This window comes from Vicia villosa, linkage group LG2 (assembly GCF_029867415.1).
Source record: "Vicia villosa cultivar HV-30 ecotype Madison, WI linkage group LG2, Vvil1.0, whole genome shotgun sequence".
NCBI lineage: Eukaryota > Viridiplantae > Streptophyta > Magnoliopsida > Fabales > Fabaceae > Vicia > Vicia villosa.
The window spans coordinates 158,444,839-158,468,749 of record NC_081181.1 but is presented as its reverse complement, the minus strand read 5'-3'; the positions used below and the strand labels follow the sequence as shown (position 1 = coordinate 158,468,749).

The 23,911-nt window shown below is 33.1% G+C and overlaps 4 protein-coding genes across 5 annotated transcripts; 3 read left to right on the top strand and 1 right to left on the bottom strand.

The window, feature by feature from the left end:
- Positions 1 to 483: 483 nt before the first annotated feature.
- Positions 484 to 7,486, top strand: LOC131650439 (uncharacterized). Its single transcript, XM_058920149.1, has 3 exons — positions 484 to 1,056; positions 1,137 to 1,279; positions 6,916 to 7,486. The coding sequence occupies exons 1-3, from the start codon at positions 484 to 486 to the stop codon at positions 7,484 to 7,486; spliced, it is 1,287 nt and encodes a 428-aa protein (XP_058776132.1).
- A 5,570-nt stretch (positions 7,487 to 13,056) lies between these two features.
- Positions 13,057 to 14,963, top strand: LOC131652697 (ribosomal RNA small subunit methyltransferase). Of its 2 annotated transcripts, none has more exons than XM_058922639.1 (3): positions 13,057 to 13,200; positions 13,287 to 13,602; positions 13,965 to 14,963. In XM_058922639.1, the coding sequence occupies exons 2-3, from the start codon at positions 13,297 to 13,299 to the stop codon at positions 14,718 to 14,720; spliced, it is 1,062 nt and encodes a 353-aa protein (XP_058778622.1). In that variant the 5' UTR covers positions 13,057 to 13,200; positions 13,287 to 13,296; the 3' UTR covers positions 14,721 to 14,963. The 2 variants fall into 2 exon arrangements, with proteins under 2 accessions (XP_058778622.1, XP_058778623.1); XM_058922640.1 differs by having other exon boundaries at positions 13,079 to 13,150.
- Positions 14,964 to 16,070: 1,107 nt separating this feature from the next.
- Positions 16,071 to 18,351, top strand: LOC131652698 (U-box domain-containing protein 3). The gene is made up of 2 exons (XM_058922641.1): positions 16,071 to 16,614; positions 17,333 to 18,351. Exons 1-2 carry the CDS (start codon positions 16,400 to 16,402, stop codon positions 18,105 to 18,107), a joined length of 990 nt encoding a protein of 329 aa, XP_058778624.1. The 5' UTR covers positions 16,071 to 16,399; the 3' UTR covers positions 18,108 to 18,351.
- Positions 18,352 to 18,543: 192 nt separating this feature from the next.
- LOC131652696 (altered inheritance of mitochondria protein 32-like) lies at positions 18,544 to 22,570 on the bottom strand. Its single transcript, XM_058922638.1, has 5 exons — positions 22,223 to 22,570; positions 22,036 to 22,121; positions 20,733 to 21,038; positions 20,557 to 20,640; positions 18,544 to 19,098 (listed from the first exon to the last, which is right to left on the bottom strand). Exons 1-5 carry the CDS (start codon positions 22,526 to 22,528, stop codon positions 18,741 to 18,743), a joined length of 1,140 nt encoding a protein of 379 aa, XP_058778621.1. The 5' UTR covers positions 22,529 to 22,570; the 3' UTR covers positions 18,544 to 18,740.
- Positions 22,571 to 23,911: the final 1,341 nt, after the last annotated feature.

Below are 23,911 nucleotides of genomic sequence, written 5' to 3'. Positions count from 1 at the left end.
TTGGAAGTTACATTTAGTGATTATGATATGAGTGAGGATTATTCTGCTGAAAACTTAGATAATCTTGTTGAGAGTGATTATGCTGACCATCAAGGAACAAGTAAAAGTAAGAAATGTGAAGAAGAGAATGGAAGTTTATATGATAGTGAGGAGTTAGATAGTGGATGTGATAGTGAGGAGAGTGATGCACCAACAAAGAAGAAGTATCCCATTTTTAAGTTAATGAAAGATATGTCTCATTATAAATGGGAGTTGGGAACTTATTTTAACTCAAAAGATGACTTTAAGGAAGCAATTCAAACATATTCTGTCCAATGTGGTAGAGCTCTTAAGTTTTTAAAAAATGACAAGCAGAGAGTGAAGGTGGTGTGTAAGGAAGGCTGACAGTGGGAGGCATATTGTGGAAAGTTGCCTAATGAGGAGACTTGGCAACTTAGGAAATTAGTTGATATACACAGTTGCTCTAGGGAATACAATGTGAAGATGATGAGTACAAAATGGCTTAGCAAGAGGTTGCAAAACTCACTGAAAACTAATCCTAAGTTGAAGCTAAAGGATATAAAGGAGAAGGCTCAAAAGAAATGGATTGTGGGGGTTAATAAGACAAAGGCAATTAGAGCCAAATTTGCAACTAGGGATATGGTTGATGGCTCATTTTTAGGAAACTACACAAGAATATATGATTATTGCCATGAAGTTCTAAGGACAAATCCTGGTTCAACTGTGAAGTTAAATGTGACACCAGTGCAAGAAAATGTTGAGGACAAGAGGCCTTATTTCAAGAGGTTATATATTTGCTATGCTGCTTGCAAAAAATGTTTCAAATTGTGTAGACCTATTATTGGTCTAGATGGATGCTTCTTAAAGGGACTTAGTGGAGGTCAGATTTTGGCAGCCATAGGTACAGACCCCAATGACCAGATGTTACCTATTTCTTTTGCTGTGGTGGAAGGGGAAACTAAAGATAGTTGGTCTTGGTTCTTGGAACTCCTCATTGATGATCTAGGTGGTAGAGAAGAATGTAGAACATATACATTCATTTCTGATCAGCAAAAGGCATCACTATATATATTGTTTCCATTTTAGTTTATATTTAATGTTTTACAATTTGTTTAAGTTTCCATTTTATGTTGCAGGGTCTTCTTCCTGCAATGGATGAATTACTACCAAATGTTGAACAAAGGTTTTGTGTAAGACACTTATACAATAATTTCCGGAAAAAGTATCCAGGAAAACTGTTGAAGGAGATCATTTGGAAGGCTGCAAGGGCTACTTATCTGTTAGTTTAAGAGTGCGCCTAAGAGGGGGGGTGAATTAGGTTTTCAAAGATTTATCCGGTTTTTAGAAAACTTGTACTTATTTTTGGTTAAGTGTTTGAAGGTTTTTGAATGGTTCTTTTCTTTTCTTGATAATAGTGATGAAAGCGGTAAATTGCGGAAAAGTAAAGAACACAATGATGTATACTGGTTCCCCTCACAATCCGAGAGTACTCCAGTCCCCTTTCAACACGAAAGAGATTTCACTATTGTTAGATATTTGTACAAGCCTAATCCAAAGACTTATCCTACAATCTTCTAACACCCAAACCACCAAGAACAATCCTCTTGGATTTATCAAGTTGAAATAAGAACAATCCTCTCACTTTCAACTTCTTGTTTCCAACAATCCTGAAAACAAGGAATACACTTCACACAATCTTAATTCCAACAATCCTGGAAAAATAAGATGTGATACAAACAGGAATTTTTGAATAAATAAATTTGTAGTATATAAATCCTATGAAGGATTTCTTCTCTTTCAAATATGAAACTCAAGAACAATATACTCTCTTAAGTGCTCAAGATACTTTGTGAATATGATATGAAAAATATGACTCAAAAGTATCACTTGGTGAAATTTCTATTTGGTAAAAATATGCAGAGAGTTTTTTATTTAATTGATTGAAAGAGGTTAGTAAAAAAAATGAATTTGAAAATACAATATATAGTGTTGAGAAAACTCAACGTAAAACTTGATAATTGTTGGTAAATAATTGCTGAATAATGTGCCTTGTGGTGAAGTGGTGTCATGAAACGGTATGTTGTTAAAATAAACGTGTTTCAGCGTTTTTTAAAAAAAATTGAATGGCAACAATCTATTAAAAAAACGCCAATTGATTTTACACACAAAAAACATATATTTAATTTGAAAACTGGGTCAATTGTTTTTAAGCAAAAACGTTTTCATTAATAGATCCAAAAGCCAATCTATTTTTTCTTCAAATTCAATATATTGGTAATTATAGCCATGCAATCTATTGGTTTAACCATGCTTTTTAAAGATACACAAACATGTGACTTAGAATAATATATTGTCTTAACCATGCAATATATTATCTCACAATGTACATGATTGGCATAGTTAAAAAAAAAAACATAAAAGATATATTTTTAAGTGTAAAAGAAATGTAGTAACACATTTCTCCAACCAATTTCAAAAGAAAAATATTTGAAAACTATTTTATTAAGTTTTAATATGCAAGATGAAATTATTTTGAGCACTAAGATTATATATGACAAGAATTTCATATACCTTGAAAGTTTGATCAAATAAAGTCATGCATCTTTTTCCTTCTTATTTGATATATGTATATGGTCTTGAGAGTTTTAAAGTTGTCTTCATCAAAACACAATGTTGGAGAAGCTTGACTTCACAATCTCCCCCTTTTTGATGATGACAACCATTGAAAATTGAAATGCTTGAATCTCTTAGAATAAATGAGAAGTTCTTATGTGAATTCTCCCCCTAACTTTGATAACTCCCCCTTGATCAAATATCTCCCTTGATTCATATAGAATTTGACTTCTTTATTGCTGCAAAAGTTAGAGACAAGCATACACATACACATATATCTTCTCCCCCTTTGTCATTAGCAAAAAGGATGGGAAAAGACTTTTAAAAATGTAGAGAAATTTATGAAAATAAAAACAATTTATACCTATGAGTTTTACCTCGTGAGTGACTTCATCAAAACATTCATCTTTGGTGAATATTATTTTGAAGCCTTTGTCACAAAGTTGGCTTTTGCATAGAAGATTTTTCTTTAGTCTTTCAACATCAAGTACATCTTCAAATGGATGTGAAAGTTAGTACTTCAACTTTGCCAATGCCAAGAATTATTCCTTTAAGGTATTTCCCATATGTGAAATCACCCTTGGACTTTAGAACTAGATTTGAAAGTTAGTTTATGTCTCCCATCAAATGCTTAGAACCACCACTTATCAAAATACCATAAATTTTAAGTGATCCTGAAGCAAACCTACAAAACAAATTAAGTTTGATTTGGTACCCAATGTGCTTTGGGTCCATCATAGTTAGTTCCCTTCTTAACCCACACATAATGACCACTTGCCACACTGAAATTTCTTACATAACAAGCATTAGGTGTATGACCAACAATACCACAATAAAAACAAGTAGGAACAAAATTACTTTTATATCTAGGAACATATGGTTTCTTTTTAGGAAACCTGTTAGGATGATGATGAACCTTTTGTGCTTTATCCAATTTGTTGAATTGTTCACTTGCCTTCACAAAAATAGTTTTACTAGTACTTGGTTTAGACTTTGCATATCCAAGACCACTTTTATCATTAGGGAATCTTTGTTGCCTAAGGACACCTTCCAACCCAATTTGTCCTTTTTCATACCTTTCAAGGACTCTCTTTAATTGAACAATTTGAAAAGAAAGTGATTCACAATTCTTGCATGCAACACTATTTTCTTGAACACTAATCATTTTTTCTTTGTCATCTTTTTGTTCTTCTTCAATTATCTTAACCTTCTCTTCTAAAGATGATATTATTTTCTTTTGAGATGAGATAGTTTTATATAGAATTTTGCACTCATTTAACAATTCATTTATAGCATCTTGAACATCTTTATCAAAAAGAGAAAATTCATTACTAACCTCATTGTCTTCATCATCGGAGTGGTGGGTTGCTACCAACGCAAGATTCACATGTTCTTCATCTGAAGATGAACTTATTTCATTGTCATCCCATGCTACATATGCTTTCTTTGATTTTTTATCCTTATTTTTCTTGAAGTATTTGTTCTTCTTTTCAAGTTTAGGGCATTCACTTTTGACATGTCCTCTTTCTCCACATTCAAAGCATTTAATCTTCCTTGTTGGTGCTTCCTCTTTAATGATCTCCTTTTTCTTTTCTTTTCTTAGAAATTTTTCAAACTTTTTGATAAACTCATTATCTTCTTCACTAGTGGATTCATCCTCTTGATTGCTATCATGATGCTTGACTCTTGTCTTCAAGGCAATATCTTTTGAATCTTTCATTTGAATTTCATGCGTTTCAAGTCTTCCGAGTTCTGTTTCATATTCTTGAAGTTTACCGAACAAGGTTGCGGAAGTCATCTTTGATAGATTCTTTTTCTCGGATATCGCCGTTACTTTCGGTTGCCATTCTCTTGTTAAAGATCTGAGCACCTTTAAATTTAGTTCTTCGGTAGGGAGAGTCTTACCGAGTGCCTTCAAGTGATTTGTCAAATGAACGAATCGTTTTTGCAATTCGAGAATAGTTTCTCTGGGCTTCATTCTGAATAGTTCGTACTCTTGGCTTAAGGTATTCAATCTTGATCTTTTAACTTCAGCGGTACCTTCATGAGTTTCTACAAGAGTATCCCAAATTTCCTTTGATGTTGTACATGTTGATATTCGGAAGAATTCATCCATACTAAGAGCACCATGAAGAAGACTGATCGCCTTTTTGTCAGCAAGAACTTTCCTTCTATCATCATCGTTCCATGAAACTTTAAGCTTTGTTGATTCAACACCATCGACGATAGTTGTAGGAACAAAGGGACCATTTTGGACTGCTTCCCATACTTCTTCTCCTTTTGCTTCTAAATGAGCCTTCATTTGGATTTTCCAAAAGTCAAAGTATTCACCACAAAATAATGGAGGCTTGTTGTTACTACCACCATCTCTAAAAACTGGATTCTGATTTGCGGAAGCCATTCTGGATCTTTAGGAACAAGTTACCTATAACTTGCTCTGATACCAATTGTTAGTTTAAGAGTGCGCCTAAGAGGGGGGGTGAATTAGGTTTTCAAAGATTTATCCGGTTTTTAGAAAACTTGTACTTATTTTTGGTTAAGTGTTTGAAGGTTTTTGAATGGTTCTTTTCTTTTCTTGATAATAGTGATGAAAGCGGTAAATTGCGGAAAAGTAAAGAACACAATGATGTATACTGGTTCCCCTCACAATCCGAGAGTACTCCAGTCCCCTTTCAACACGAAAGAGATTTCACTATTGTTAGATATTTGTACAAGCCTAATCCAAAGACTTATCCTACAATCTTCTAACACCCAAACCACCAAGAACAATCCTCTTGGATTTATCAAGTTGAAATAAGAACAATCCTCTCACTTTCAACTTCTTGTTTCCAACAATCCTGAAAACAAGGAATACACTTCACACAATCTTAATTCCAACAATCCTGGAAAAATAAGATGTGATACAAACAGGAATTTTTGAATAAATAAATTTGTAGTATATAAATCCTATGAAGGATTTCTTCTCTTTCAAATATGAAACTCAAGAACAATATACTCTCTTAAGTGCTCAAGATACTTTGTGAATATGATATGAAAAATATGACTCAAAAGTATCACTTGGTGAAATTTCTATTTGGTAAAAATATGCAGAGAGTTTTTTATTTAATTGATTGAAAGAGGTTAGTAAAAAAAATGAATTTGAAAATACAATATATAGTGTTGAGAAAACTCAACGTAAAACTTGATAATTGTTGGTAAATAATTGCTGAATAATGTGCCTTGTGGTGAAGTGGTGTCATGAAACGGTATGTTGTTAAAATAAACGTGTTTCAGCGTTTTTTAAAAAAAATTGAATGGCAACAATCTATTAAAAAAACGCCAATTGATTTTACACACAAAAAACATATATTTAATTTGAAAACTGGGTCAATTGTTTTTAAGCAAAAACGTTTTCATTAATAGATCCAAAAGCCAATCTATTTTTTCTTCAAATTCAATATATTGGTAATTATAGCCATGCAATCTATTGGTTTAACCATGCTTTTTAAAGATACACAAACATGTGACTTAGAATAATATATTGTCTTAACCATGCAATATATTATCTCACAATGTACATGATTGGCATAGTTAAAAAAAAAAACATAAAAGATATATTTTTAAGTGTAAAAGAAATGTAGTAACACATTTCTCCAACCAATTTCAAAAGAAAAATATTTGAAAACTATTTTATTAAGTTTTAATATGCAAGATGAAATTATTTTGAGCACTAAGATTATATATGACAAGAATTTCATATACCTTGAAAGTTTGATCAAATAAAGTCATGCATCTTTTTCCTTCTTATTTGATATATGTATATGGTCTTGAGAGTTTTAAAGTTGTCTTCATCAAAACACAATGTTGGAGAAGCTTGACTTCACATTATCCACAAGCATGGGAAAGGGAGATGAGAGGAATGAGACAAGTACATGGAGATGCTTACAAGCATATGATGCAAACTCCACCTAGATATTGGAGTAAGTCATACTTTAGGACAACATCAAAATGTGATTCTCTATTGAATAACATGTCAGAGGCTTTCAACAGTGTGATTGTAGAGTCAAGATCAAAGCCATTAGTGACCATGCTTGAAGAAATAAGGGGATACATCATGGAAAAGTGGGCAAAAAACAGGGTGAGATTCCCACAATTAAGTGATGGGGATGTACTGCCAAACATTAAGAAGAAAGTGGAAAAAAACAAGCTCTTTCACAAATAATTGGATTGTTAGGTATGAAATTGATTTAATGCAGACTTTTACTTTCTTTACATTTTATAGTATATATGACTTGTAATCTTTTACAAATAATTGGAATGTAGGATGTCATATGAATTTATTTTTGAAGTAAGGCACATTGAGCATCAAGGTGACATTTTTGGGGTAAACCTAAAGGACCATGATTGCTCATGCAGAAAATGGCAACTGACAGGTCTTCCTTGTGTACATGCTCTGTCTGCAATGAAGAGTAGAAGCTTGACTTTTGATGATTACATACCAGAAATATATAAAAAGGCAAGATATATATCTGTGTATGAACCTATCATTTATCCTGTAAATGGGACAAATTTGTGGGTTAGAACAGAGTACCCAGACGTGCAGCCACCAAAATTCAAAAAAATGCCAGGAAGACCAAAGAAGAAGAGGAACCGTGAGCAGGGTGAAATTGATGGGTCAGATAGGAAAATGAGAAAAACTGGCATGGTGCTTAGATGTACAAGGTGCAGACAGACTGGACACAATAAGTCCACTTGTAAGATGACACCACCTACTCAAGCAAGTCAGCCAAGGGCACAACCCACTCCAACACAAGCAAGTCAGCCAGGGGCACAACCCACTCCAACACAAGCAAGTCAGTCAAGGGCACAAACCACTCCAACTCAAACAAGTTAACCAAGTGCAACACAAAAGAGTCATACAAGTGCAACACAAAAAACTCAACCTGCATTATCTGTTACAAGGCCACAAAAGTTGCCTTATAAGAAGCCAAGACAAACATCTGTTACAATGCCTCCTGCTTCAAAGGGACCAACCACAAGATTGAGTGCATCAAAAAATGCAGTTGGACCTACAACAAGGAGGACCACTCCAACAAAAAGGAACAGCACAAAGAAGCCTATTTAGACTTATTATATTTATGTACTTTCTGTTTTAAGAACTGTTATGGTATTTTGTAGTGTTTATGGTATTTTGAATGCGTTTTGAACAAAAGTTTAGATCATACAATGTTTCTGTATTAAGACCTATTATGTTTTGGCTGTTATGTAACAGATTATGTTATGTTAACAATGTTTGTGTTATGTAAGCTACCATATTTTGTGACAAATTATGTTAACAAATTATGTTTTGGTACCATATTATGTTAACAAATTATGTTTTGGTATGAAACAAGCTACCATGTTTTGGCTGTTACAATGTTTTGGCTGTTTGAACACATTTTGAATAACTTAAACAGATTATATTTTGTGTTATAATAAATTATATTTTGGTATGAAACAAGTTATGTAAGCTACCATATTTTGAACAACTTAAATATTAACCAAATAATGGAGGTTTTACAACTCAGAATAATGCTAAAATCATACAACTCAAAATTATCCCACTCTCACAACAACTTGATGTCTCTTACAACATTTTTATTACAAAGACAAACAAAACACAATAAAACAGAAACTTCCAGATCTTCTTCCACTTGATGGTGTTCTTCATAGCATCCTCCAATTCCATATTTTTGCGCCTCAATATTTCAAGTTGTTTTTTGGCTTCTTCCATCTCTTGACTAATTGCATCAATCTTCCATTGATCGTTCATCAGGGTTTGCTCAATTTCACCTCTAGATTCTTCATAGAACCATTGAAAAAAACCACAACCAGCATTATTGTGTCCCTATCCATATCGAGAACAAAAATTCGTATGCATTACAACAACATTTCAACAACATTCAACTTATCAGTTCTGAAACTAAAGCTTACCTTAAAATTTTTACAACCCCAAAATAGCTTTCCATAATTGTTAACAGTTCTTGCCTTACGAAGTATAGCATTGTCTCCATAACAACATAGAGGCTTCCATGGAAGATTAGAATTGCTAAATACATGTGAGTCACTTCGGTTTCGATTTGATGATGACGACCCACGCATAGAGCTCATGATTAGCTAACGATTTAGGTTTTAATTGGAGATTTTGGGAACCAATTTCGTTTAGGTTTGAATTTGGGGGTAGCGTTGATTTTGGGGGAAAATATAAAGCGTGCTTCAGAAATAGAAGAAATAGAAGACAATGATGACTGGACATCCCACTAACCAACAGCTCCATCCACGCCACCTTTTTTAACGCCGTTACCCATTATTTGACAGAAAAGACCACTTTGATTCTGTTAGACAACGTAAGGGACCAATTTGAAACTTTTAAAAGGAAGAGGACCAAAATGGACCCAGAGGCATAGGTACGGGACCAAAAAGGGTATTAAGCCTATTTTTTATTTCATTTTTGCATGACAATTCATTTGTATCCAATTGGCTCCACACTTTGAGGTGTCCGGACTACAAGTCCAAAAACTTGTCTCTTGTAAAGTGAATTTAATTATGCTTCAATTGCATTTTTTCATTTTGGTCAATCCTCGTTTTGTCTACAATTTTAATAGATGTTACTTTGTGATCATCTTTTTTATTTATCACATTTAGCGTTATATTGTATGCAAAATATCATCAATGTTGACTTTGCGTCAGTTCTATTGACATAATTTATGGAGAACTCTTTATTTTCATGAACTTCAGGTACTTGATTTGTCTCTTCTAGAGCTAAAGTGCTTATTATATTTGAAGGCTCTTTTAGCTTTTCTATATCCTCGCTCAAGTCATCTTTATTCTTAACTCCTTTTCTTATTCAAAGATTTTTTGAAGATGAGAAAAACACAAGAAGGGGGGTTGAATTGTGTTGAATTTTTCTTCTATTTCTCTTAAAAATTTGTTATCAGATTCTACTTGCAATGGTTAGAATCTGATTCTAGGTCTAATTAATAGTAGTAGAATATTATTAAACAAAAATGAAGAATAGAGCAAGACAACACACAAACAATTTATCTTGGTTCCTTCTAAAATTCAGGAGAAGTACAGTCCCCTCGCACTTTCAAGAGATTTCTATTATAACCAAATTTGATTACAAGTTGCTTAAGCAAGCAAGAGACTTTCAATGCCCAAATACACAAGTAAGGGACTTCAATGCTCAAGCACACAAGCAAAAGACTTCAGATTGCTCAAGCACACAAGTAAGAGACTTCCAATGCCTAAACACACAAGTAATGGACTTCAATGCCCAGGTACACAAAAAAGAGACTTTTGATTGATCAAGCACATAAGCAAGGGACTTATAACAACCTATCTTACTAATAATTGATAGTGATAATTACACTTGATATACAATCAAATATGTATACAGATTACAAAAAAAATCTAAGACTTAAGAACTTCTAATAATGTACAAATGGTAAGAAGTTCTAAATTATCTCGTGCTCTTTGTTTTAACAGAGTAACTTCTCTTTTTCTTATCAAGGCAGCTCCTTTTATAGAGTTCCATGAAAGATTCATTGGAAAGAACTTCAAGCACAAGAGAGTCGTTGAAGAGAGATATCAATAGATCAGTTGCAAAGCTTCATCAAATGGTTAATGCCATTGTAAACTCATTTGAACTTCCTTTGCTACAAAAGGAACTATCAGTTGTAGACCTCCAGGCCTCTACATATTTCTGCTGAGTTATCCTGTGACCAGAATAAGACAAATTAACCTCAGAGTCTAATAGCGATGTGTCAGAAAATCCTTGGTTCTTGAGCTTTGACTGAGTTCAGGTTATGATCCTTTAGAGTCTTAATCTTAGCTTCTGATCATCTAGATTCTGACTCTTTAGAGGCTGGCTTGTTTATAGTTTGGAGACTTTAGGTTCTGATCATATTGATCATAAGTTTATTCTTCAAAGTTCAATCTTCAGAATTTGCCTCCTAAGAGTCTCTCTTCCAGTATTCAGTGCAGTTTCAGAACTAACTTTCAATCAGTATACTAATCTTTGTACCTGCACACTTTAACACACATTAGTCTACCCAATTGTTCTTTAAATACGTTATTATCATAAAAACCTAAGGGCATTTTGTGGATTTTCCGTTGGTAATTGCCTATGCCCATGTCCGTATCCATTTTGCGGATTTTTACTCTTCCCGATGTGAGTAATTTTTGCGGGTGCCCACCGGGAATGAGTCCAATTGCCACCCCTAGTTTTATGGAGGTACAATTGTTTTTGACGTTTTAGAACTTTTTCTGCTTTATTTAAAATGAAACTTTAAGTTATATACAAATGTTAAATATTTAAGAGATAAGGGAACATATATTGATACAATGAATTTATCTTAGTTCATCCCATAACTCAGAGTTACATATAGTCCCTTCACACATATAATTTCACGATAATCCAACTGATACAACTAAGATACCTCATAGTCTAACTGACATACATATTAGACTTATCAAGCACAAACAACTTATCCCAACTTGATCTCTCTGTCGTCTCAAAGAATTAGGCTAACGCTTACTCATTTAAGGAAATACAATCAAATAAATAGACAATTAATAGGGTGTTTACAAACATCATTCAATAGAGAAAGCAAATAAATTTAACCTTAAATTCACATGTTTGAATCTTTCATCACAAAGTTTATACAATGAAATCACTTGCTTGCTAGTTTCTTTTGATCTTTAATAAAGGGGTCCTTGTAATCTCATACATTTAATTCTTCTCTTGATATTATTTATTTGTAAGCTCTTTTTATTCTCAAGTTGATTCACATACATTTATTCACATATGTTGTTTCATTATTTTGATTATTGGTGAATAAAAAAGTGAGAAGTTGGGCCTTTATATAACGTCTTTTTTATTGATAGTCGCTTGATCTTGATCTTTGATAAAGAGCCGTTGTAATCTTTATACTTTTGAAACATGCTATACCACCTCCTTGTACTCACAATAGGTCTTGTCGCGCACAAATTTGTACCTTGTGCACCTTATGTACTACTGCTTTGTTGTTTCTAAAATTTTAAATATTAAAATTGAGAGTGAAACCAAATTGCAAAAAAAGTGGTATGTTAACATTCGCGAGCACTGTACATGAGGTTTGAAAATGAATGACAGCAAACATAAAACAAATTCGTGTACTAAAAACTCACTAAAGTGAAATGATAACAACAAGCAACAACCATTAGACGACTTGAAATGCCAAAAAGCATCCAAATTACGAAACCATAGCTCTTTCAAGCAAAACAACTCAAAACAAATCCATATAAAGTCTCAGCACAAAACCAGACCGAGAGTCGCGCACGAGATGAACCAAAACACATTAGAACTCGATTTATAAGTAAAAAGTCAAAATGAGCAAATCCCTAGACAAACAGCGAAATGAGCAACCACCACCATGGACATATGCATAATTGTTGATATTGGACCTTAATGAGTTAAGAAAACAACACATAAACCATTCAGGACAACACCGACGATGAAGGTCACTAATGACTGATTTATGCAAAATTAAGATGAAAAGTGATGCAGAGAATCTTGACAACCCTATCAAAGTGAAAGGTGTTGTAGAGAATCTAAATATCAACATTTGTGATAGAGAAATCTTTATAAAAAAAATCTCCTAACAATTACACTTGTATCATATTCCTCACCATAGAAACTCATTTTATATGAAAATTGTTTTCACAAACTCATTTCAACAAATTGAAGAAAATATTAAATTTTACACTAGAATCAATTTAAGAAAATATTAAATTGAATTTTTAAAATTATTTTTAAGAAAGAATCTAAAAATGCGAGTTTAATTAATTTTATGAAAACAATTCAAATGATCAAATCAAAGAAAATTTTGAATTGACGTGTGAAAACTAATTCAAATTGCAATCATATATTTTTTATTTTAATGTCATTAATTGATTTTTAATACATTTTATTCATTTAATTTAATTTAATTTAATATTTTCTTTTTACTATTTTATACGATTTTGTGTAATATAAAATTTAAAAATATTATATTATTTTTTATATCAATTATATTATTTTATTGCATTTTTATTATTCTATATTAAATTTATTTATAAATTTAAATATTTAAAAACCAATCTAAAATCAACCACATCAAATTAGATTGATTCATATCAAATTATTTATAATTTTATTTTAAAATTGCTTGAATATTTGTTTCAAAAATTAATTCCAAGCTTAAAAAATTGAAAAATAACTTTTTTAATAATATCTAATTCATTTTGACAGTGTAAAAATGTTTTATACTGTCCTCCAATTAGAATATAATATTCTGCTATGTCATACAATTTTTTTTAAATTTTTAGTCTGACTTGTTCTGATTGCATAACCTTATTTTCCATTTTAAAATATCTGAAAATCACAAAACTCCAAAATTTTATTATATGAGTCTTGAGTATCAGAAAGTAGGGTTTTCATTCCTCCTCTCGAGTCTCTTTTTCGCTCTCAGGGTTTTTGCGGCTCAGACACTAATCGGTTCGCGTTCATCTCAAATTCCTCAATTCCTCGCTTCTTGATTCGTGAAGGTTTCTGCAATTTCTTAGTGTAATTCTATTGATATCGAATTCACTTTTCTTCTTCTTCTAATAACATTCATGAAATTTATTTGCAGCAAAGAAACAATGGCGGGTGGTAAGATGAAGAAGGAAAAGGGAAAACCCTCACAACACACGCCATACCAAGGTGGTATATCCTTTCACAAATCTAAAGGTCAACATATTCTCAAAAATCCACTGCTTGTTGATTCCATAGTTCAGAAATCTGGAATCAAAACTACTGATGTTGTGCTTGAAATCGGTCCCGGTACCGGTAATTTGACTAAGAAGCTTTTGGATGCTGGTAAGAAGGTTATTGCTGTCGAGATTGATTCTCGTATGGTTCTCGAGCTTCACAAACGCTTCCAAGGAGTCCCTTCCAGTCGCCTCACGGTATACACTTTAATGGTTTTTGTTGTTTTCATAGAAATTTGAAATAATTTGTATGCTTGTTTGGTTTTTCTTGAATTGTATGGTATCACAATTGTGAAGCTAGGGGGGTTAAATTCCTTGAAAAATCTCTTTTTTTATAATTGTAATTTGTTAATGCCAACTCATAGTGAAAAGGGATAGTATAAATTGTTGAATCAAATCCAAAAGGAAGAAGAACACATCTGCGATGTCATTGTTTATAATAATCTAGCTGTAACTCTGCTGACTCAAAAGCAAGAGATGGTTTTCCTTATCGTTGGCTATTCATTCAAACATAGCTTCTTGATTTAATTTATCATACTTTTTTTTAATGAAAATTACAGGTTATCCAAGGTGATGTGCTGAAAACTGAACTTCCATATTTTGACATATGCGTGGCGAATATTCCATATCAAATATCTTCTCCTCTCACATTCAAGTTACTCAAGCACCGACCTGCATTTAGGTGCGCAATCATAATGTACCAGAGGGAATTTGCCATGAGATTGGTTGCTCTGCCAGGTGACAAACTCTATTGTCGTCTTACTGTAAACACACAACTTCACGCTCGAATCTCCCACCTCCTCAAAGTTGGAAGAAACAATTTCAGACCTCCACCAAAGGTTGATTCCTCTGTGGTACGGATTGAGCCTAGACATCCTCCTATTGTAGTTAATCAAAAGCAATGGGATGGATTCCTAAGAATCTGTTTTAACAGAAAGAACAAAACACTCGGTGCAATATTTAGGCAAAAGAATGTGATCTCTATGCTTGAAAAGAATTACAAGACTGTGCAGGCACTGAAAATCTCTCAAGAAGGCTCATCAATGGAAGCAGATAATAAAGCTGACTTCTCAAATTTTGCTGATTTTATTGACGATGAAGGGATGGAGGTGGATGATGATGGAGTAGATGATGATGAGGATGAAATGGATGTTGAAGATGGTGGTGCAAATGGGGTTCAATCTGAATTCAAAAACAAGGTTTTAGGTGTTTTGAAAGAAGGAGATTATGAAGACAAGAGGTCGTCCAAACTCTCTTTGCAGGAGTTCATATATCTGCTTTCTCTATTTAACAAAGCTGGCATTCACTTTACCTGATTTTATATTTACCATTATCCAATTTTGTTTACATTTTTTCAATTGATACTAAGTGTTTTTTTTCCTTTCAAAAAAGAGTAGTGTCAGATTAAATGGTGTGTTTGCATCTTCTGCACTGAAATTTTGTTGAGTTCATTAATTAATATATACTATATAGTTGAGTTAGATTGAATGTTACTCTTGTATTGCCTTATGAGGGGATCTATGTTTTATTCAAAAAATGTTGAATGATGTTTGTATCTTCACCCATTTTGATGCATCTGAATATTGGTTGCTAGCTATACTTTTAGAAATTAGTGAGCTGCAGTTTTTTTACTCTAAAGATTTATGTTAGCACACTCCTATAAAAGTCAGCATTCATTCAAGAGGATCGACAAAGACGCGAACATTGTATACCAGATTTTTAATTTATTGAGCATTCTCTGCATTATACTTGCTAAATTGATATAAAAGATTTATTATGAACATGTTCTATATGTAGCTAGAATTCAGTTTTTGTCCAAAACTTGTAAAATATATTATAATGGTGTTAACCTTTTAATTTGGAATAATAAACTTAAACTGGTGTTGACTGTTAAGGTAACTGCTACTGATTTCTATGAATGCATGATGACCCGACATAATATTCTTAAGCATTTCCTTCTTACAAGCCTCATGATTATGAGCTGCGCACTTAAATAAGTCTTAGGGCTACAAATCAGATTTCATAAAATAAAACTAGTAATTCATTCCAACAAAAGTCATTACATAAAATAGTTACAAATTTTAAAAATAACAAATTTATGTATCAATTCGTTTTCAATTAAAAATACAAAGCAAGTTTTGTTTCAAGACCTCTTACTCATCATCTCCTAAAAAATAGCTCCATATACTATTGTTTAGTCCTTCAAATCGTAGTCTAAATTTTGAAAAAAATCTATAAATTATTCTTTTGTTCAATCGACATCATCTTAATATACCAAAATGAATTTTTTGCTTTGGAATCACTTTTTCTTCTGAAATTGGAGGGTAAGATGCTAGCAGAATCCTGACTAGGCAGAAAAGTTACATGTGGTGCAGTTGCTTCATTCTTCTTATCCATTGGATCATTAGCTTCAGATTCTTTGTTTTTCATGAAGATAATGTCTTCAATTTAATCTACTAAAGTCACCAATGAAACCACTTTTATGTTCTTTTAGTTAATATTATTATCATCTCACACTATTTTGTATCTTTATATTATAAGAATAATAATGATGGCTCTAGTAGAATTGGTCAAAAGAGGGTATTGGCATTATTGAAGAAAAGGATAATAAACGTTGTCAATGTGATAAACAAGAGTGAGATTAGCTACTAATGAAAATATTATTTTCAAGCTTATACCATCACCCAATCATTAAAGTAGAAAAAACACAAAATCACTAGAAAATTTCGACAAACCTACCAAAAGCTGAAATTGTTTGCTTCAATACAAAGAAAGTTAAAGATTCACTGTTAGGAATCAAATATTAATTAAATACCAACACACACCAAAGAGTTAAAAAAAGATGATCAAAAAGAATTGTATGTTGCTTCTAGTTGAAACAATGGATTGGGAATACCCTCAATTCCTCAAAAGCTTAAAGTTACCTCTTCAAGCAACCAATCTCAATGCTACAATTACTATTCCCTAACAAACAAGGAACATAGAAAGAGCTTCAATGGAGAAAGAGATTGTGGAGAACCTTTGGAATGGTGATAGTGAAGCTCAAGTTCAAGCAGCAATGAAGCTTAGTAGATTGTGTAGTAAGCAAAAGCACAATTTGGTAGAAAGTGGAGTTATGGTCCCTTTGGTTTCCATGCTTCATTCTGAAAACTTTGAAGCTGTAGAAGCTTCTCTTTCTGCTCTTCTAAACCTTTCCTTTGGCAGTGAAAGGTTAGTGCATTCACTTTCACCTTTTAATATTCAACATTCTGTGTAAACTTTCTTCATTCCTTCTTAATTCTGTTCCCAAATTTCTTCTAGTTCAAAAACCAGTCTTTTCAATTATGATCACAAAAAATATTAGTTTTTTTTTATTTAAAATTATACTATGTTATAGTGCTAGAGTTAATATAGTTGTTTTTCTAAAAAATCAGCATCTGGTCCAAGGACCGACTAATCCGGAGAATCAATCCCATCGTTCCCAAGTCCACCAGACACCCAATAGAAGACGGAATAAAATTCTATATGAACTAGCCCAAAACATGAATGGTTGACATCTTAGATAGGAACAAACTAATTCTTCACCACCAGACCAACCCCTAGGATTCGAATATTATTTGACAAACCTCTATTATCGGGAGTACATGACAAAATAATAGGGGAATTGAGTTTAAAGCATACTCAACCAAACACTATTGGAGTAATTAAAAAGTTTGAACTTTTTACTAACCCATGATGGTTTTTTGCTATTGGGTCTAAAGGAATATGTTTTATGTAATAAATATTTGTCATTGGTTAGCATTGGATTCTAAATCTATCATCATGATTTTTTACTAAAAAGTAATTTATAAAATACAAAGGGAGAATAAAAACTTGTAAGGATATTAATTTCAATGGTTTTTTTAGAAGTGGATGGAATCTTACAGAAACTTCTTCACAAATTTTGCAGAAACAAGATTCGGATTGTCCGGTATGGAGTTTTGCCAATTTTGCTGAACCTCCTCCATTGTGAAAGCCAGACAGTGATACAACTGTCATTAGCTGCCATGTTAACACTTTCTTCATGCAAGAGAAATAAGATAGCTATAGCTTCATCAGGTGCAGTTCAGATTTTGGTTGGATTTATCAATAGTAGTAACACTCACACTCAGTCTCAACTAGATGCCATAGCTACTCTCCATAACCTCACAACCTGCCAAGAGATTATCCCATTGATGGTATCTTCTGGTGTAATACTCTCCTTGCTTGAACTGATCCACGGCTCGGTAAAATCGTCTTCATCGGTTGAGAAAGCAATAGGGTTGCTAGAAAAGATTGTTTCTTCATCAGAGAGCGCACTTTGTGAGACTGCTAGTACTGGAGGAGCGATTCGGATACTGGTTGAGACTATTGAAGATGGATCATCACTGGGAAAAGAGCATGCAGTTGGTATACTTCTCCTTATATGTCAAAGTAGCAGAGAAAAATATAGAGTATTGATTTTGACAGACGGGGTGATGCCGGGATTGCTTCAGTTAAGTGCCGCTGGCACGAGCAGAGCCAAATCCATGGCTAGAGAATTGCTTTTGCTTCTGAGAGACTGCTCGAGTTGTAGCTCGAGACATAGACAAATTAATCATGAACTTATAGAACAGATAATGGACGAGATTGATGCAGAAGGAGAGAAATTGGGACATACTACTTTGAGATTGGTAGAGGAGATGATTGCAAAGCTCAATACATAATCTTTCAAGTAAATAATGTTTTCGAAATAGATTCGGCTCATAATGTATTCATGCATCTTTTGATTCTTTCTAATTTTTTTGATATTATGTTTTTAATGATGATGACTTCTACTTTAGGACCTAACTTCAGGGAAGGTATATTGAAGTGAGACAATGTAGAATTGCTCACATTTCTATGTATATATGATTGGTTCCGTATCTTCTGGTTCAATTCATGAACTATGATGCAAGTAAGAGTTTGACAACTTGGATTTTACTTTATGCATGTGTGCAAAAAGTTAACCTAAGAGCACAGCTGAAATTTAATAATCATAGTAATTTTGAACTCACTAGAAAACTGGAAACATAAGAGCAAAGAGGAAACAAACATATTTGAAGTTCAATTATCACACTAAATTTTGAATTTACTACAAAAGCAGTAACGTAGAGTAATAAATACAACAAAACATAATTGTATTGAAAATTTTAAAGATGAAATATATGTATAAAATTTTCATCATTACATCTCTAGTCCGGTTTCATTACCTCTTCAATTCCAATAAATAGAAGCTTGTACATAAGACTTATTTAGAATGATTCCATGATTATTTCTCAATGAAAAGTGTGAGAACTATAGAACGTACCCTCAAGCTCTCAGCCTGACCTTCTATAAAATCTGTAACCAACGGCAGCAACTGCTAAAGCTCCAAGTATACCGGTGGCTGTAAGAATATCACGCTTCTGTAATAAAGGCCAACTCAAACTTACTAGGCACCCCTGTTTTTTATTTGCTTCCGTAGTTTCATCAACCACCTTATTTTGCTCAAAACTTGCACTTCTACAACAAGAAACACCATTAACACCCTGGCAACAACCAACCACATTTTCATTGTTGCTCAGATTGTTACTTTCTAGTTCTACATTCTTCTTGATCTTGTGAGTATCATCTCCATTAGCAAGCTTCTGGTCATTTGCTCCCTTCAGTTCATCAAGAGGTGCCCCCATTTGTCCTCTGAAACAATTTCATACAGCAAAATTTAATCACACGCAACAAACAAAATGGAGACTCAATTTTAGAATACAAGTAGTAAGATATAATGCATCAAATACTGGAAGGATGATGTTGTCCACAACTATTCAAATTCCAAACACTGCCTAAATCAGCTAATGAATACCATCCATGTGGAAATCTAATATTGATCATCTTGATAAGTCGAATCTATTCTAAAACACACATTCTAATTGATTAGTTTATGTTGTCAACTTTAGAACGCATCCTTAAAATAATTTTGTAAGAATGAATTGGATATAGATTCAATAGTACAGAGTGAAAGTAAGTATGTAGAGGTGGCTAAGTGAAAAGATCAAAGGTTTTGGATATGACATTATGCAATGGTGTATGAATCCTTTGATTTATCGGTTGAAAGGTGGTGGTAAGTTGCACAGATGTCAGTACCTTATTATACTTATGTGAAGCAGGTTGGCAGGAAAATGGGGCATATCAGCAAACATCATTTGGATGAGTGTGAGTTTGGAGTGCAGTAGCTTTGTAGAATCGAGGCAAAGGGCTCGGTTAAAAAGGGAAATACAGCATGTTCTGAGCATGTGAAATTTGTATAGTGTAGGTAGCTGAGTATATTTGATTGTGATGAAGGGAGATTAGTTATGTGTATAAGAAAATTACTGTCACAAAGGAACATGGAAGGTACTGTTGACAGTCAGCTCGGCTGCAGGAAAGTTGTGTGATTCAACAGTGCAATCAATATCTTCATGGATAAATGGTGTCACAATTTTAAGATCACAATGGCATATTGTTTAACCTTGGAGTAATGTGGAAATCCAAGGAGACTTGGATATTGAATTGGTTCGGTAACTTCAAGTTATGGAGTCTTTAAGGAGGCTGCATTATGTATTAATCATATTCTTTCAAATGGTGTTGTGTTAGGAAAGAAGTTCACGTGAAAAAGGAAACAAGGAGAGGGATGCTGGACAAGTAATGCATTACTAACGGAGTGGAAAAACAACAACACTCAAGGAAATTGAGACAAAAACTTGTTATGCATGGGGTCAAACAATATAGAACTAACAGATGGAGTAGTGTGACAGAAAAAGAAAAGAAAAAGGAATGTGTGTGGTGTTGGTATGATGAGGAGCAATTGATATGCTTCTGTTGCATCAAATGGACCACATATTTGCAGTAAGTTACAAGACTTAATATCATCTAGTTAGTCAAAGGTATTTCTCCCTTGTGCTTTTGGTGCATATTGCTGTTGCGCAAATTTCTGTTGGTGATTTAGTGGTTCCGTTTATCATTTGTTATTGTTGTATGAACAGTGTAGTGAATGGAGTAGAGACTGTAATATTCGTCTAGTCCTTGGCCTGTAGCCTTTTGTGTGTATATATAATTTCTGCTTAAAAAGAAAACGCTTGACTAAAGGATAGAAAATGCAGAATAAAAAAAAGTGGTAACCTCCATAATTTTTGTATGACCTCTCCCTTGGCGATGTGTTGATCTAGCAAGGCAGGCACATCATCAGGAGTAACATAGCCATACCTGTAATTAAATATTAGGTGCTATAAACAAACAAGTAATACTAAAATCTGTGAAGAAGAAAAAGGATCTATAATACAAGGGTGAGAGCTGACCAGTGACCCATGATTTTTCCATCCGGTCCAGGACTAAATGTGATTAAATTGCCAGCATACTTATGGCCACCAACATGAGAACACGCCATAACTGATATCTGATCTTTCAATCCCCGGAGATGAATTTCTTCACCGAGCTTGTCAATGAGAACAGGCCCACAAACACCACACCTCACGTCGCGACTTCCATGAGCACACACAAAGATATATGAACCCGCAATCGCATCCTGTACTCCACTACCCCATGATTTACAACCCACCATAACATCGTCGAAAAAGCTATCAACATTTGATTCCTTCAAACCCCTTTCAATCAAAACAACAACACATACACACCATTCTCAATATGAAGACATTTTGCGGTCAGCCGAAGTAAACAAAAAATTGAAATCTTAAATCAAAATAAGAAATAATGATATTTTATAGTTCAATTTAGCTTCACGCTTGTGATTAATTAATTGGTTTAGTCATGATTTAATTGGTTTTTCCCGTTAGCAAAGTTAGTTACAATCAGTCATTCAGGATGTCCATAAATACAAGAAAGTCACTTGCAATTATGTATCAGTTCATTCAAAAAGACTTCATTCTCTCTTTGCTGTATGTATTTGGCATAACTTAGAAAATTATCAGAATTTAATAAAAACAAGTTTTAATTTTAGCTAAAAGTAGTCAATGAAAAAAACTTTCATTTGACTAAAAAAATTGCACCAAGTTTCATTACAAAAAGTCATTTTCTTAGTAAGAACATCAAAGTTTAACAACAAATTCTATTCTATCTTAACCAAATCCATTATCCAATACTTATTACACTATCTTGTTTCTGCTAGTGTCTACTATACTTCATCACTGTTTATCTGTGCATAAAAAACTAATTCCACACAACACTTGTGAAACACATTAATCATCCTAGTTCAAAACCCCAATTAGTATTAGAGTATAAAAACTATACATGTAAGTTCAATTAGATCTCTCAACTTTGAAAAGTAACATATCAAATATCATCATAAAAAAAGATAATTGGATGACAAGGTATTGAAAAAGTTCATGAAAACAATTTATAAGAAAACAATTAAACTTCATTTTTTTGTCTTTAGTTAAACTATGAAGCACAGACACCTGAAACTAACACGTCGATACCGAAAATAATTTTAAAAAATAAATAAATTAAACGTAATTACAAATATCATTACAAATATCTATGCGAGTTTCAAACAAAACACTTTTTCAGATGGGTGGTACAGAAATTATATTATAAAAATTAAAAAGAGAAGCATAGCAATGATTAATTTTGTAATAAACATACTTGTATTTGATCATTTCAGGGAAAATCAAGACATCACCATCGGAGAAGCCATCCTCCTCACGCGCCTCACAAACCGTGATTTTCGTCTGCAAACAAACAAATCAACAAATAGCAAAATCCAAAAGCAAACCAGAATTTACAATCAAGCAAACAAATTAAGAAATCAAAGTAATTAATCAGTAATTACCTTAACGACGATATCGTTTTTCCTCGCTTTAAACGCAGCAGCAACGCGTTTCACAAGCGGATCATCATCGGAGGCTTCAACATGCGGAGGCCAAACGCGGTGATTCTTGTAGCAAAGAAACACGTGGCGATCGTAGGGTTCGACGGACCCGGCGAGATTTTTTGTGTACATCTCAGGACGGGAGAAACCGTGTTTGGCGTCGTCGACGACGGTGGTGGTGGAAGACATGGTAGCGGATGAAAGGAGAAGAAAATTGGATTTGAAATTGGAATGAGAGATTGATGTAATGAATCGAGTTAATAGCATTATTTATTTATGGTAGAAGAAGTTAATTAGTAACTTTTTGAGTAGTAATTTGGTTTATTTTTACTAAGTAGTTTTGAAAATTGGTTTAAGTTGAAGGTTAGGGTGATAGTGATGGAATCTGTCACGTTTGCGTAATGAAGAAGATAACGACTTGTTAATGGCAACAACAACGCGCCTCTTTTCATTAGCTAACCGCCAATATTCTCAAATTTTTTAAGGCTCAAATGAATGAATTAATAAATTTTTCAAGTAAAAGGTAGCGGATAGGATACCCTCAAATTAATTAATTAATCTAAACTCAGAGGAATGTGAGATGCTTTAGATTTCATTTGACTATTATTTAGGGAAAGAGAAATCTACTTATTTTAAATTCAATTTGTTGTTCTCACCTAAAGACTTAATTTTTCTTACTAGTTTAATGACTAAAATTCTAGGGGTATAAGATGTATATTTAATCTAATCGTTTCTTATTTAGATAACTTTGCACATTTGATTCTATACACATATAGATGTCTTTGCACATTTGATTTTTTACACGTAAGAATGACAATGAACAAATTTTAAAGGGTTAAACGTCATTTTGTCCTTTGCCATTTGAGGCGAATCTCAAAAACAACCTTGTAAAAAAAATACAAATTTTATCCTTACCATTTTAAGATTTCCTCATTTTAAACTTTTAGTGGATTTGGTCACTTAAATTACTGAGGTGGAAATGACACGTTGGCAATTTTTTTTTAAACTCAGTCATACGTGTCATAAAAGAATATTTTTTATTGGCAAAATACCCTTTTTGGTCCCTTATATTAACCTCAGGGTTCATTTTGGTCCCTTAACTTCAAAAAGTGTCATTTTGGTCCCTTAACTCTTCAAAATGTGTCATTTTAGTCCTTTTTGTCATATTAGCGACGAAAATAGCGACCGATTTTTGAGTTTTTCCGTCGCTAATGTGACAAAAAGGACTAAAATGGCACTTTTTGAAGAGTTAAGAGACTAATGTGACACTTTTTGAAGTTAAGGGACCAAAATGAACCCCGAGGTTAACATAAGGGACCAAAAGGGTATTTTTCCTTTTTTATTTATTTTCTTTAATTATTTATTGAAACCCCAATATTAAATGACCTAAAATGAAATAACATAAAATCTTAACCTATTTTTTTCTTCTTCTTCCTCATATCTTCATCGTGTTAGCAGTTAGGGTTCATCTTATCATCTCCTTCTCCTTCACCTGTTCTCAATTTTTCTCCAGCAATGGTAGAAAGCACAAGTTCAGGGGTAAAAAGTAGTGGAAGAAAAGCTCCTCTTTGTGGGAACGAGCTTTCTAGGAGAATATTTGTGTCGAAATCAAACTCAAACCCAAGAAGAAGGTATTGGAAGTGTAAAAAT

What these genes read in the sequence shown, in the direction of transcription:
- LOC131650439 (XM_058920149.1), top strand. Translation starts at nt 484, where the DNA reads ATGATGAGTACAAAATGGCTTAGCAAGAGGTTGCAAAACTCACTGAAA. An exon ending in TCATTTCTGATCAGCAAAAG is followed by an intron (nt 1,057 to 1,136) that starts GCATCACTATAT and finishes TTTATGTTGCAG; the next exon opens with GGTCTTCTTCCTGCAATGGA. An exon ending in GCTGCAAGGGCTACTTATCT is followed by an intron (nt 1,280 to 6,915) that starts GTTAGTTTAAGA and finishes ATTGGAATGTAG; the next exon opens with GATGTCATATGAATTTATTT.
- LOC131652697 (XM_058922639.1), top strand. Translation starts at nt 13,297, where the DNA reads ATGGCGGGTGGTAAGATGAAGAAGGAAAAGGGAAAACCCTCACAACAC. An exon ending in TCCCTTCCAGTCGCCTCACG is followed by an intron (nt 13,603 to 13,964) that starts GTATACACTTTA and finishes TGAAAATTACAG; the next exon opens with GTTATCCAAGGTGATGTGCT.
- LOC131652698 (XM_058922641.1), top strand. Translation starts at nt 16,400, where the DNA reads ATGGAGAAAGAGATTGTGGAGAACCTTTGGAATGGTGATAGTGAAGCT. An exon ending in CTTTCCTTTGGCAGTGAAAG is followed by an intron (nt 16,615 to 17,332) that starts GTTAGTGCATTC and finishes CAAATTTTGCAG; the next exon opens with AAACAAGATTCGGATTGTCC.
- LOC131652696 (XM_058922638.1), bottom strand. Translation starts at nt 22,528, where the DNA reads ATGCTATTAACTCGATTCATTACATCAATCTCTCATTCCAATTTCAAA. An exon ending in GGAAAAATCATGGGTCACTG is followed by an intron (nt 20,641 to 20,732) that starts GTCAGCTCTCAC and finishes ATTTAATTACAG; the next exon opens with GTATGGCTATGTTACTCCTG. An exon ending in GTCATACAAAAATTATGGAG is followed by an intron (nt 19,099 to 20,556) that starts GTTACCACTTTT and finishes AAATTGTTTCAG; the next exon opens with AGGACAAATGGGGGCACCTC.